Source organism: Chelonia mydas, chromosome 11 (genome assembly GCF_015237465.2).
Source record: "Chelonia mydas isolate rCheMyd1 chromosome 11, rCheMyd1.pri.v2, whole genome shotgun sequence".
NCBI classification, from domain to species: domain Eukaryota; kingdom Metazoa; phylum Chordata; order Testudines; family Cheloniidae; genus Chelonia; species Chelonia mydas.
In genome coordinates this window covers 18,689,995-18,703,373 of record NC_051251.2, presented here as the reverse complement: position 1 = coordinate 18,703,373, position 13,379 = coordinate 18,689,995, and the positions used below count along the sequence as shown (strand labels likewise).

General features: G+C 40.4%; 1 protein-coding gene across 35 annotated transcripts in view; it reads right to left on the bottom strand.

Moving 5' to 3' along the window:
- R3HDM1 (R3H domain containing 1) overlaps positions 1-13,379 on the bottom strand; it is a 165,554-nt gene that overhangs the window by 4,093 nt on the left and 148,082 nt on the right. For all 35 annotated transcript variants that reach the window (XM_043525041.1, XM_043525042.1, XM_043525045.1 and 32 more), the window contains 5 exons: positions 12,015-12,118; positions 3,164-3,333; positions 2,785-2,935; positions 966-1,048; positions 100-184 (listed from right to left, as the gene is read on the bottom strand). In XM_043525041.1, coding sequence (XP_043380976.1) covers positions 100-184; positions 966-1,048; positions 2,785-2,935; positions 3,164-3,333; positions 12,015-12,118 — 593 coding nt within the window. The remainder of the gene's footprint in view (positions 1-99; positions 185-965; positions 1,049-2,784; positions 2,936-3,163; positions 3,334-12,014; positions 12,119-13,379) is intronic.

The window sequence follows — 13,379 nt, the reverse complement described above, 5'->3', positions numbered from 1 at the left end:
GAATAATACAATAAATAAATTAGAATAATGCTTTCTCACTGCTTCAGTTTTTGATTCAACATTTCTCTCAGACTGCAGCATCACCCAACAATTACATACCTGGTTCCCCTGCACCAAGATCTGCTGAAGCGGCCTTCTTAGCTGGTTTCCTTCCTCTGCTTCCATGTCTGTGTCCAGGTTGACACTGAGCTCAGATAAACATCACATAGTTAGAATGATTACATTTGTAATATTAAAAGTTACATTTGAGTTACAAGTAACAAGGGTTACAAGTTATGAACGATTGTCCCCGAGCGCTGTAGTTAGTGTGCTACACTATGATAGTACAGAAGAGGGCCAGATTTCTGGGTCCAGTGTCATTCCTGTAGCCTAGCACTATTGCACAAAAGCATGTTCAGTCCCTGGTATGAGGGCAAATAGGAGGAAAAGGTGAAAGTAGCATGTTAGCCAATACATATATATTAGGTGTAATATACACCATGATAATAGGTATTATTTGCATGGTTTTATTACAGTATAATGACAGTGGCAGATTAGCCACTGGGCCAATGGGGCCTGGGCTCAGGGGCCCTGAAAATATGGGCACCCCCACGCCCCAACCTGCCTGATCTCCCGGCTGGAGCACCAGGCAGGCGGGCAGAGCAAGCCCCCGCATCTCCACCTCACTCCCCAGCTGGAGCGCGGGGTGGGAGAAGCAAGCCCCCACACCTCCACCTTGCTCTCTGGCTGGAGCGCCGGTCTGGCAGAGCAAGCCCCGGCGCCCTGACCCCATTTCTCCCGCAGCCCACAGGTTGAAAACTACTGTTCTATGGTAATGACAACCTTTTGCGGACCCCTTAGACATAGTCTGTGTATCCCCAGGGTCCACGGACCACAGGTTGAAAACCACTGCACTAGAATTTACAGCCCAAGTGGTACAGACTAACATGGTGTATACATGCCCAGGAGTTGGCACGTGTTCATACCTGTTGGCCTGTTACATGTCCATGTAATAAAGGTGGAGGGTTATATTGCAGTGGCTGGCCAAGCAATGGGTATCTGGCATCTCCTGAAGATGAGAAAAATAGTCTTAATGCTTTTTCTTGGTTTAATATAAAACCTCTCTCTAAATGCTCTTAACAGATTACACCTCACAAATATGGTATACAAAGTAGAATGAATGTATACAAGGAAATAATTGTAATATGATTATTACCAGAAAAAATACAAGAATTGGCATCTTAAGAAAGAAAAGGCACTTTAAGAATTCACCAGACAATGGTAAACTTGTGGGGAAATAATCGACTGAGCACAAACTATCAAGTTCAGAAGTCGCAGACTCAGGGCTCCTTATATTTAAAAAAAATGTATTTTTAAAGGTTATAGGAAGCACTTATGTTCCCTAGTTTCTCTGCCATAGTCTCATCTAGATTCAAATCTCCTCAAAGAGTTTTAATAAGATTAAAACTCGTTGCAGTGTTTCAAATAGCATGTGCACAACTCCACCCTGCCCCAATGCTACTCACATCTTGAAATTCCCATACACTTGAGGGGTCTGTAAGGTGACTGAATAGAAATCTTTAAAGATTATGAAAAGGGACTAAGGAAGTTGAGACATGATTGACAATGAGTAATCTAACATTTATGCAAAAGTTAGCAAACACTTGTAATTTATTAGGGAATGTAGCCACTGTAGACAATATGTTCAAAAATAAATAAGATTTATTTCTGAAAAGGGAGGCAATAAAGAATTTAATTTTTCTGCCTGCAGACTATTTCCACATATCACACCCACTATTCTAGAATTCCAGAGCTGCATCTACCCTTCAGTTTCTGACAGGTAGCAGCAACTAATCAAATAAACTTTTTAGCTACCTAATCAATTGTTATGTGCTATTCGCTGGCTCACTAATCTGGACTTGGTTATTTGAACACTGTGAATCAGCTGTCTTGCCATGAGACAGAAGAATAGTCATGTCTCTAATCAGTGAAAACGCCATACTCATTGCTCTTCCATTAAAATGATGGCAGCAGGTTCTGCTCATGGTCTTTTTATAAGGAGTTTCTCTGAGAAAATATTAATTGTGTGAGCATGGCAGGACCAAAGGATAGAGATGGCAGGACTCTACTTTCTGGTCCATTGATGATAATGATGGGAGGTCACTACCTAACAGCTCTATATCAATTATTAGTAATATTACTGTGGTCATGTCTAGAGGGTCCTGTCTCACTGTTCTGGGCAGTGTACAAAACATAACTCTTTGATCTGAAAAGTAGTGGCTCAATCAGTGGATTAATCAATGGATTGAGGATAAAGAATGAACAGTCTGGTGAAAAGGCAGTTTATCTTATCCTACTTTTCTACTTCTCCTTCCCATGTACCATGTCATGCCCACCTAGTGCAATGGGTAGGCATATAGGACTGACCAATCTTTTCTATCCCTAAAAATAACATCTGTTGTGACAGTATATTAAGGTTTGTGGTTTCAATATAAAACTTTAAGCAAATATATCCCAAATTTACAATTCCTCAGTGCTGAAAGTTATTTATGAAGAAGGAGCTGCATGGTTCTAAACCCCCTCATTACTAGCATGAAGTTCATGGCTTTTTTATTTTATTTGGGACAAAAGGGGATATGGAAGCATAAAGTTATTTTAATATAATTCAAGGAATACATTTTTTGAACACACTGGCAAAAACATTAAAAATCAATCACAATTCACCCTCAAAACTGATGAAAATTGAAAAAAACCTGGAATATTCATGTATTTTTTACATATATTTCAGTTAGCTAAGAATCTTACCTTGTCCAGGGACAAAAGATCTAGAAAATTGGGACACAATAGAAAGAGGTGTTAACGTGGGACGGAGGTTTTTCATGTTTGATAGTTGAACTGGTGCTGGTGATTGGGCTGGTGAGGTGGCAGGACTATTTAGTTGAGGACTGTGCTGTAACTAGAGTAAACATGACACAAAGATATTGGTCCTTGAGAATCCGTGATTTTAAAATTTATTTACTTGACTATATCACATATTTACAATATTAAAATCCTGGACACAACAACATTAATATTACTATTTGACAAGCACTGGATTTATTTTGTTCCTCTCCAGAAATGAATTCTCTTTTTAAATATAAGATTCATAATACAAATGATCTCAGCGAAAAAAACCAAATCATACCTGTGTAGCACTGTCTAAAGTGCTAAACTCTGTGGATTTCTGTCCTCTTTGATGGTCACAATAATATTTATTTTGTTTCCATTGAGGAGGTGAATGGGTTCGAGGCTGAGGATTGTTGGGTATATTCAGCTGCATCATTACTACTCCTCCACCTGGTGGTGGAGCTACCGCTACAAAACAAAAAGTGGGAGGCTATTGTTAGAAATTAGTTCATTATGCAACTGGTGCTCTATTTACTGAAAATTAGGAAAGTGACAAAAAACAGCTAGTGAGATAATAGGTTGCTGGTTTTTGAAAATACAGGGATTTGTCTTCTGTAGAATATTTTATTTCCGCTACCAAATAAAATCCTTATAGATCACTTAAAAGGGAGATAGCAGGATTTGTAAAGATGAGTTGAGCTACTGAAACTTTTAATATCATTATTCAAACATTTTCTAAGCAAATTGTTCTATCAAGCAGTAGTTGAAAATGCTCTAAATTTACCATGGTTTTATTTTCTGAACAATCATTAGAGCAATCGTTACTTGAAGACAGGTGAATATGTAAAGCAAAAAATCAAATTATTAAATATTAAAGTCTAAGCCCGTATCAAGGAATGCTGTACATTAGGCAAAAGTAGCTGGATAAAAATAAAAACTGTCCATTATGCTTCATGGCAATTAGCAACGATATGCTCAGCGTCTTCTTTTTAAGAAAAATCACCAGTAAAAAAACAAGCATAATATTTAACTCTTATATAGTGCTTTGCATCAGAGGAAGCTGGATTAATCCCTAACACTCAAGTGAGGCTAACATCCTCATTTACAGATAGGCCGGTGAAACTGAGCGAGTGAGTGAGGGTGGGGGAGAGGAAGCGACAAAGGAGGGGGGGAAATGGAGGGACCTCAGGGAAGGGGCAAGGTGGCCGATTTTGTGCGATTAGAAAGTTGGCAACCCTAGAATAAGGCAAATGGTTTCATGTAAGAATTTATTTTAATTGTCCATCTTTATAAAGAGCCATAGAGACCACAATCCACAAATTTTACCACAAACTGCTTTTATTTGACTGGTGTTACTGTATATTTTGGAAGATGCATTTTTAAATTGGGAAGCTACTAAAAAAAGTTGCTTATTGTTTCCACTTCACTACGCAACAGAGCAGTTAACTCTCACAAAATGCCCAATGGTTTGGCCACATTTCTAAACAAATAATTAATTGCAGGGTTTTATGGTGAGGTCTCATATTACTAAGACTACATTATTTTTACAAAATATACTATGCTATTAAATGTTTACTAGTACTCTACATGAAGTTCTATAGATGATTAACACTAAACATCAAAATAAATGAAGTAAAAATAATATTTTGCACATCTAAATTTTCTTGCTATAGCCCATCGGATGCATAGAATGGAACATATAGTAAGAAGAGATATATATATACACACATACAGAGAAGGTGGAAGTTGCCATACAAACTGTAAGAGGCTAATTAAGCCTCTAAGGTGCCACAAGTACTCCTGTTCTTTTTGCAGATACAGACTAACATGGTTGCTACTCTGAAACCTATATGATGGGACTGTATAAAGGGGACAATTTCCTGGCGCAAGTACTAGGGGAGCCAACTAGGGGGGGTGCTTTTCTTGACCTGCTGCTCACAAACCGGGTAGAATTAGTGGGGGAAGCAAAAGTGGATGGGAATCTGGGAGGCAGTGACCATGAGTTGGTTGAGTTCAGGATCCTGACGCAGGGAAGAAAGGTAAGCAGCAGGATACGGACCCTGGACTTCAGGAAAGCAGACTTCGACTCCCTCAGGGAACAGATGGCCAGGATCCCCTGGGGGACTAACATGAAGGGGAAGGGAGTCCAGGAGAGCTGGCTGTATTTCAAGGAATCCCTGTTGAGGTTACAGGGACAAACCATCCCGATGAGTCGAAAGAATAGTAAATATGGCAGGCGACCAGCTTGGCTTAATGGTGAAATCCTAGCGGATCTTAAACATAAAAAAGAAGCTTACAAGAAGTGGAAGGTTGGACATATGACCAGGGAAGAGTATAAAAATATTGCTCGGGCATGTAGGAAAGATATCAGGAGGGCCAAATCGCACCTGGAGCTGCAGCTAGCAAGAGATGTCAAGAGTAACAAGAAGGGTTTCTTCAGGTATGTTGGCAACAAGAAGAAAGCCAAGGAAAGTGTGGGCCCCTTACTGAATGAGGGAGGCAACCTAGTGACAGAGGATGTGGAAAAAGCTAATGTACTCAATGCTTTTTTTGCCTCTGTTTTCACTAACAAGGTCAGCTCCCAGACTGCTGCGCTGGGCATCACAAAATGGGGAAGAGATGGCCAGCCCTCTGTGGAGATAGAGGTGGTTAGGGACTATTTAGAAAAGCTGGACGTGCACAAGTCCATGGGGCCGGACGAGTTGCATCCGAGAGTGCTGAAGGAATTGGCTGCTGTGATTGCAGAGCCCTTGGCCATTATCTTTGAAAACTCGTGGCGAACGGGGGAAGTCCCGGATGACTGGAAAAAGGCTAATGTAGTGCCAATCTTTAAAAAAGGGAAGAAGGAGGATCCTGGGAACTACAGGCCAGTCAGCCTCACCTCAGTCCCTGGAAAAATCATGGAGCAGGTCCTCAAAGAATCAATCCTGAAGCACTTACATGAGAGGAAAGTGATCAGGAACAGTCAGCATGGATTCACCAAGGGAAGGTCATGCCTGACTAATCTAATCGCCTTTTATGATGAGATTACTGGTTCTGTGGATGAAGGGAAAGCAGTGGATGTATTGTTTCTTGACTTTAGCAAAGCTTTTGACACGGTCTCCCACAGTATTCTTGTCAGCAAGTTAAGGAAGTATGGGCTGGATGAATGCACTATAAGGTGGGTAGAAAGCTGGCTAGATTGTCGGGCTCAACGGGTAGTGATCAATGGCTCCATGTCTAGTTGGCAGCCGGTGTCAAGTGGAGTGCCCCAGGGGCCGGTCCTGGGGCCGGTTTTGTTCAATATCTTCATAAATGATCTGGAGGATGGTGTGGATTGCACTCTCAGCAAATTTGCAGATGATACTAAACTGGGAAGAGTGGTAGATACGCTGGAGGGGAGGGATAGGATACAGAAGGACCTAGACAAATTGGAGGTTTGGGCCAAAAGAAATCTGATGAGGTTCAATAAGGATAAGTGCAGGGTCCTGCACTTAGGATGGAAGAATCCAATGCACCGCTACAGACTAGGGACCGAATGGCTAGGCAGCAGTTCTGCGGAAAAGGACCTAGGGGTGACAGTGGACGAGAAGCTGGATATGAGTCAGCAGTGTGCCCTTGTTGCCAAGAAGGCCAATGGCATTTTGGGATGTATAAGTAGGGGCATAGCGAGCAGATCGAGGGACGTGATCGTTCCCCTCTATTCGACACTGGTGAGGCCTCATCTGGAGTACTGTGTCCAGTTTTGGGCCCCACACTACAAGAAGGATGTGGATAAATTGGAGAGAGTCCAGCGAAGGGCAACAAAAATGATTAGGGGTCTAGAGCAGATGACTTATGAGGAGAGGCTGAGGGAGCTGGGATTGTTTAGTCTGCGGAAGAGAAGAATGAGGGGGGATTTGATAGCTGCTTTCAACTACCTGAAAGGGGGTTCCAAAGAGGATGGCTCTAGACTGTTCTCAATGGTAGCAGATGACAGAACGAGGAGTAATGGTCTCAAGTTGCAATGGGGGAGGTTTAGATTGGATATTAGGAAAAACTTTTTCACTAAGAGGGTGGTGAAACACTGGAATGCGTTACCTAGGGAGGTGGTAGAATCTCCTTCCTTAGAGGTTTTTAAGGTCAGGCTTGACAAAGCCCTGGCTGGGATGATTTAACTGGGACTTGGTCCTGCTTCGAGCAGGGGGTTGGACTAGATGACCTTCTGGGGTCCCTTCCAACCCTGATATTCTATGATTCTATGATTTTATTGGGCATGGTTGTCATGGAAGCATAATTTTGAAGTGGCAAAGGCATAAATGAAGACTGCATTTCATCCTGAAAGTTTGCCAATTAAACCTCTGAATTACAGATCATGACATATGCAGTGTCTATATGTCACATATTTTACTGGGATTATTTTTGTAACTCTCCATCTGTTCAGACAGACTCCCTTAGCACTAGGAGTCCAACTGCTGAGACTCAGACTGAGAAAAAATATTTTTTTTATAAAACCTCCAGAAGTTACCTAACACAGCTTCTCTAAACATAAAAGTTTCACTACCTAAAAATGCTTCTCTAACACAAGAAGTGACTCTGTGCTCCCTGTAAGTACTCAGTCCCATTTTCTGACAAAAACAAAATCAAAAGCATTTGTTTCTTTCTACTCCTGTCAATCCTGTAGAGCCTATACAGTCAAGAGAAGAAGAGCTGATTTCTATTACACTAAGCTTAATATTAGAAAGGGGTATAAAAATTATCCAAACTTCTCATATGAAACAGTTTATAGGGCAATGGCTCTCAAAGAGAGGAGTGTGAGCAACTGGTCTGTTCATAGGACTGATATTTATATGAGATATTTCTAATCTCAGTTCTAAACCTGTCTACAATAGAACCTCAGAGTTATGAACACCAGAGTTACCAACTGACTGGTCAACCACGCACCTCATTTGGAGCTGGAAGTACGCAATCAGACAGCAGCAGAACCACCCTACAACTATAATACAGTACTGTGTTAAACGTCAACTACTAAAAAAAAATAAAGCAAAACTTTAAAAAAGATTTGATAAGGTAAGGAAACTGTTTCATTTAAATTAAGATGGTTTAAAGCAGCATTTTTCTTCTGCACAGGAAAGTTTCAAAGCTATATTAAGTCAACGTTCAGTTGTAAACTTTAACTCAAAACAATTATCAAAAAAACCCCTATGACAGCTATCCAACGCAAAATCAAGAAGTTAAAGCTTCTACAGCACGCCATAACCCACTGAACACCTTTGGAAGAAACCGGAGTACCAGGACCACCATATGGATACTAAACAACAGTCCAATATCATCAATTTATCATCAAGACTACCCCTAACTGGATCTGAATTATCTGTACTCTCCATGGGACTGAACTTCTGCACCTATCACAAAACCTGATATCATACTAACTTATGAAGAACTAGAAAAGACTTCTTTCACTGTCTCTACCTCAACAAATTATTTTGCAACAATCATGACATAACCCACAACTACCAGTCCCTACCAATTCCTAGGAAAAATGAATCATCTGACTGGACACCCCAAAACCGACGAAACCACACATTTGATCATTACATCAACAGCTTCAGGAAAAAAATTGTCTGGGAAATCCTTAAACATATCACAATCTCTCCACCGCTAAGAGGACAGCTATACAGTCCTTGAAATCCAACCACCAGATAGTGATCAAACCAACAGAAAAGGTGGTGCCATCATCGTCCTCAACTGTGATGACTACGTTAATAAGGCCAACCAAAAACTCTGACACCACTATAAAGATGACTCCACAGCACAATTCACCAAAGAATTTAAGAATAACCTCTAATCCTTCCGCAAACACCTCGAAAAGAAACTCTGCATCCTCATCCCCCATGAACCCACCCCAGAGACCATCTACATGCTTCCCAAGATACACAAACAAGGGAACCCACGTAGACCTATCCCATCTGGCCATGGCACTCTTACTGAAGGCATATCAGGATTCATCACCACACAAAGGACCAGGTTCCTCAAGGACAAAACCTACTTCCTCCAGAAACTCTGCTACATCAACAATCTCCCTCAGAACACCATCCTTGATGTCACCCCGATACACCAACAACACTCACATATCTACCCCAAATACACTGCTTCAATACAGAGGAAAAAAAACCTTTCTGACAGCACACCCTTAGTTGTCACACTGGACACCATATGGGGTATCATCAAACAATTACAACTCCATACTTGATGGTGACCACATCCTCAAAGAAATCTTTCCTGAACTCCATCTTCTGGTCTTTGTACCCACCAAGCTCATCAGAAGCAAGCTCTTCACAGACTGACACACACCAATTCAAAGCTGCACCAGACTCTGCCAGAAAACCAGATGCAAAACCTGCAGACATATCTCCACTACTGTGATCATAAATACCCCCATAACACACCTTTCAAAACTCATGGGTCCCACTAGGCCCACCCCAACATGAGGTGTACCTCATCCAGTGCATTATATACCCAAAAAACTAAGTAGGTGACACCAGGCAATCACACAGGCATTATAAAAAGACAAACATGCCATATCTCCATGAGTAAGGCCTTACTTCAATAGCGGGATGATTGTCAAAAAAAAAGTTGTGGCGGAGTTGCAGACAAGCCATGGAAAATCGCAGGGAAGTAATAATCGACATTATTATTCGCAGTAATAAGGTCCATTATTACTTTTCCGTGATTTTCTGCTGTTGGCTGTCCAGGGTGGAGAGCAGGAGCCTGGGGCTGACAGCAGGGGCTCCCGCTGTTGGCCACCTGGAGCTGAGAGCAGGAGCCCAGGGCTGACAGCAGATGTCCGGGGCTGACAGTGGGGGTCCCGCTGTTGGCTGCCTGGGTCTAAGAGCAGGGGCTCCTGCTGTCAAAATTGCGGTGGAAGCAGAATATTGCGGGATCTGCAATTTCTGCAACATTGCAAACTAAGCAGGGCCTTACCCATGAGTAAACATGTTTCACAAAACGATCACTCCATACATGATCTCTCACCTTCAAAGGAAATCCGCACAACACCTTCAAAAGACAAGCCAAGAGCTTAAAATCATACCTCTAACTAGGCAATAAAAATCATAGACTTAATGAAGACAGTGGATTTATGGCTTATTACAACAATCTGCAACCCACTAGCCCCCCTTTTTTGTCCTATGACTGGCCACTTAACCTTGAATGGTCTCTTACAACATGTGTTAACTACTTATACTAAACAATCTGTTCCAACTTGTATTCAGCTGTGACACTCTGAGTACCTTTCCCAGACCTGAAGAAGTGCTCTGTATAAGATTAAAAGCCCATCTTTCTCATCAACAAAAATTGGTCTAATAAAAAAAAATATATCCTCACCCACCTTGTCTCTAATATTCTGGGGACCAACATGGCTACAACAACGCAAACTAAGGTTTGTAAAACAGTTTGTACGTGAAAAGCTCCATACGACTGCTATTATTATTATTATAATAATCAATCAGATTTATTTATTTATTTCAGTACATGCACAAACACACCATTTTATTCTGAAATGTGGTTTAAGCTAGCTAGGTGATTCTGTCAAATCATGTTCTCATCTGGAGAAACTTGCCCCCAATAAAGCCACTGAAATTAGCCATTGTTTTGTCTGGAGTTTCATTTTTTAAAGTTTATAATTATCAGTGGAGAGAAGATCAGTGGGGGATAAAGGAAACAATGAGAATACTTCATACAGACACAATTAAAGCAACAGCTGATAACCTGACTAACTATTACAATTTGATAACTTACTATACTTCTTTGGACAGAATGGTTGTTATAAACTAGGAAAGTAAAAACAGTGAATAAGCCTACCATATACAAATCTGGGAGGAGTTAGTTCCCCGTGACCTCTAGTTGAACAAATTACTGTCCCCCTGCCCATAGCTTGAAGAATGCCTTCTATTTCCACACCTCTCCCCCAGCATGACTTCTCCATTGTTGTTCCTGGTTCAACTAATGAAATCTAGAATCTGTCTCCTGAGCACAGGAGCTAAGTACACTGCTGCCAGGATGTACCCAGCCTCTGCTGGATCAGGTGCAAAATGAATTCTCAAACTTAGATGTCCCAATTCTAGACTATATGGCCAGCTGGAAGGAGATACAATCATCCTTACAGATTGACAACCATCCCTATTGAATAACTCTAAATTAAACAATAATTTAAATTTTATTCCTTTTTAAAATATACGTGGAACCCCAGCCTATATAAAACCATAGGAACCAACAAGATTTAGGAAAGTGAATTTGAGCAGAAGTTGCACAAAAGTTCCAAGTTTCAGAGTAGCGGCCGTGTTAGTCTGTATCCGTAAAAAGAAAAGGAGTACTTGTGGCACCTTAGAGACTAACAAATGTATTAGAGCATAAGCTTTTGTGAGCTACAGCTCACTTCATCGGATGTATACAGTGGAAAATATAGTCAGGAGATTTTATATACACATATACACACACCACCACCCCCCGCTCTCCTGCTGGTAATAGCTCACCTTTCCTGATCACTCTTGTTACAGTCTGTATGGTAACACCCATTGTTTCATGTTCTCTGTGTATATAAAATCTCCCGACTATATTTTCCACTGTATGCATCCGATGAAGTGAGCTGTAGCTCACGAAAGCTTATGCTCTAATACATTTGTTAGTCTCTAAGGTGCCACAAGTACTCCTTTTCTTTTCTTTTTTTTAAAGTTCCAAACTGTAACACGTATAATTACTATGATGTATTGCAAGTTATAAATAGTAAGGGAGAAATATTTCAGTAAACTCCCTTGTCTTTCAAAAATGATCTCTTCATTAATAATTTAATTTGTGTTTTCAATCTTCTCCTGTCAACTCTCAACCACATATACAAGCATAGCATACTGAAATATGTCATTACATTTTAGAGAAAAACTGTTAATAAGCTTTCCATAACATGAGGCAAACAAAAGTGAGAAATCAGGTTAAATCCCCAGTATAACTTAGTGACATCAGCTGCTGGTTTTAAAATATATCTATAAAGCTAATGCATGGGTTAATTCTAAATTGCCCCCTTTCAGCCGCATTTATCGAAATACACAGCATAATAACAACTAGAACTTTTTCTTAGTCATTCAGAAAATGTAGTTCTGTTTACTTCATCAACCACCAAAGTTATATTCCCATACCTGTACACTGTTGTCCTTGGAGCTGCTGTGAGTTGCACGGGGAAGATGTTCTAGGAAACTGCATTGGCTCTGATCCTGGAGGCTGCAAATATCCTACAGATGAACTGCAGTAATAAATACGAAGGTGACATAAATGAGAATTAAAAAGTATATTACACACACACACACACACACACACACAATATTTCAACCATGGCTTTTGAATTAGTTGACAACACATGCTACATACAGGTAAATGGAATTTTTATACCAATTCCTGAAAGAAAATAGAATGCCTTTTTTTTTTAAAAAAAATATGCATTATCTGCTTTTCTCTGAAAACAGAGACTAAAAAAGAAATTTCAGGACTCTTCACACCTCATGACTTATGCCTGGTCTACACTAGAAAGTTGTATCACTTTGACTATACTGGTGTAGTTAAAGTAGCATAAGCTCCTAGTGGGGATAAAGTGATATTAGTATGAAGATGCTTTATTTTGGTATTCCCTTCCAGGAAAGGGAAGAAACTTTACTGGTGATAAGGTAACTTTACACCAGTGTAACTGTGTCTACACTAGGGGTTGTACTATATAATTATTTCTGTAAAAAGAGAAATTAGATATAATTTAAAAATGTAATTATTTCCTGTAAAAACAGCCACATCCCCAACAGGTTTAGCTGTACAAGAACGGTGTGTGGACCAGGACTTAGAGAACAGCAGTCTACATCTTTTCATGTCTGTGCTCTGAAAGATATTGCTAATTTTAAGAATAATTTTAGAAACTGTTAGTGACACAAAACCTATCTACAAGCAAGAAAGCTCAAATACAAAACTGTGTGCATCAAACAGGTCCTCCAAGAAAGTTTTCAGACTCCTGGGTCCAAAGATTACAATGTCCGTTAGTAAATGTAAACGAGAATAAATGTAGAGGACAGGAAGACATAATCCATCAACATTTTGGCCATAAATAATTTGCTGACTTTGATGAGTGCAGAAACAATGAAGATGGTGATAGCTTTTGGCATGAATGATTATTATAAAGTATACAAGTAAAATAGATGGACAGAGGCCCATATAGGACGGACATTGTGGATCTCTCTCTTCTCCATGTTCATTTTCACTTTGTTTAATACCCTGCCTCACAGTCCGATTCTAGGCACCCCCAAATTCTCCTATCAAGGCCTCCACAAGGTGAAAAAGGGCCACCATCTTCGCTGAGGGTACCCTGAAGCTTTAGTCCCATTGACAGTAATGGGGGAATCAGAGATGGACTAAAATTTGAAAGATGGAAGGCTGAAGTCAGAAATTCATGAAATATTGAGAGACTTGCAACAGTTATATGAGTTGGGAGCACTGAGAGTAAAGAGTCACAGAATTGGGCCTTA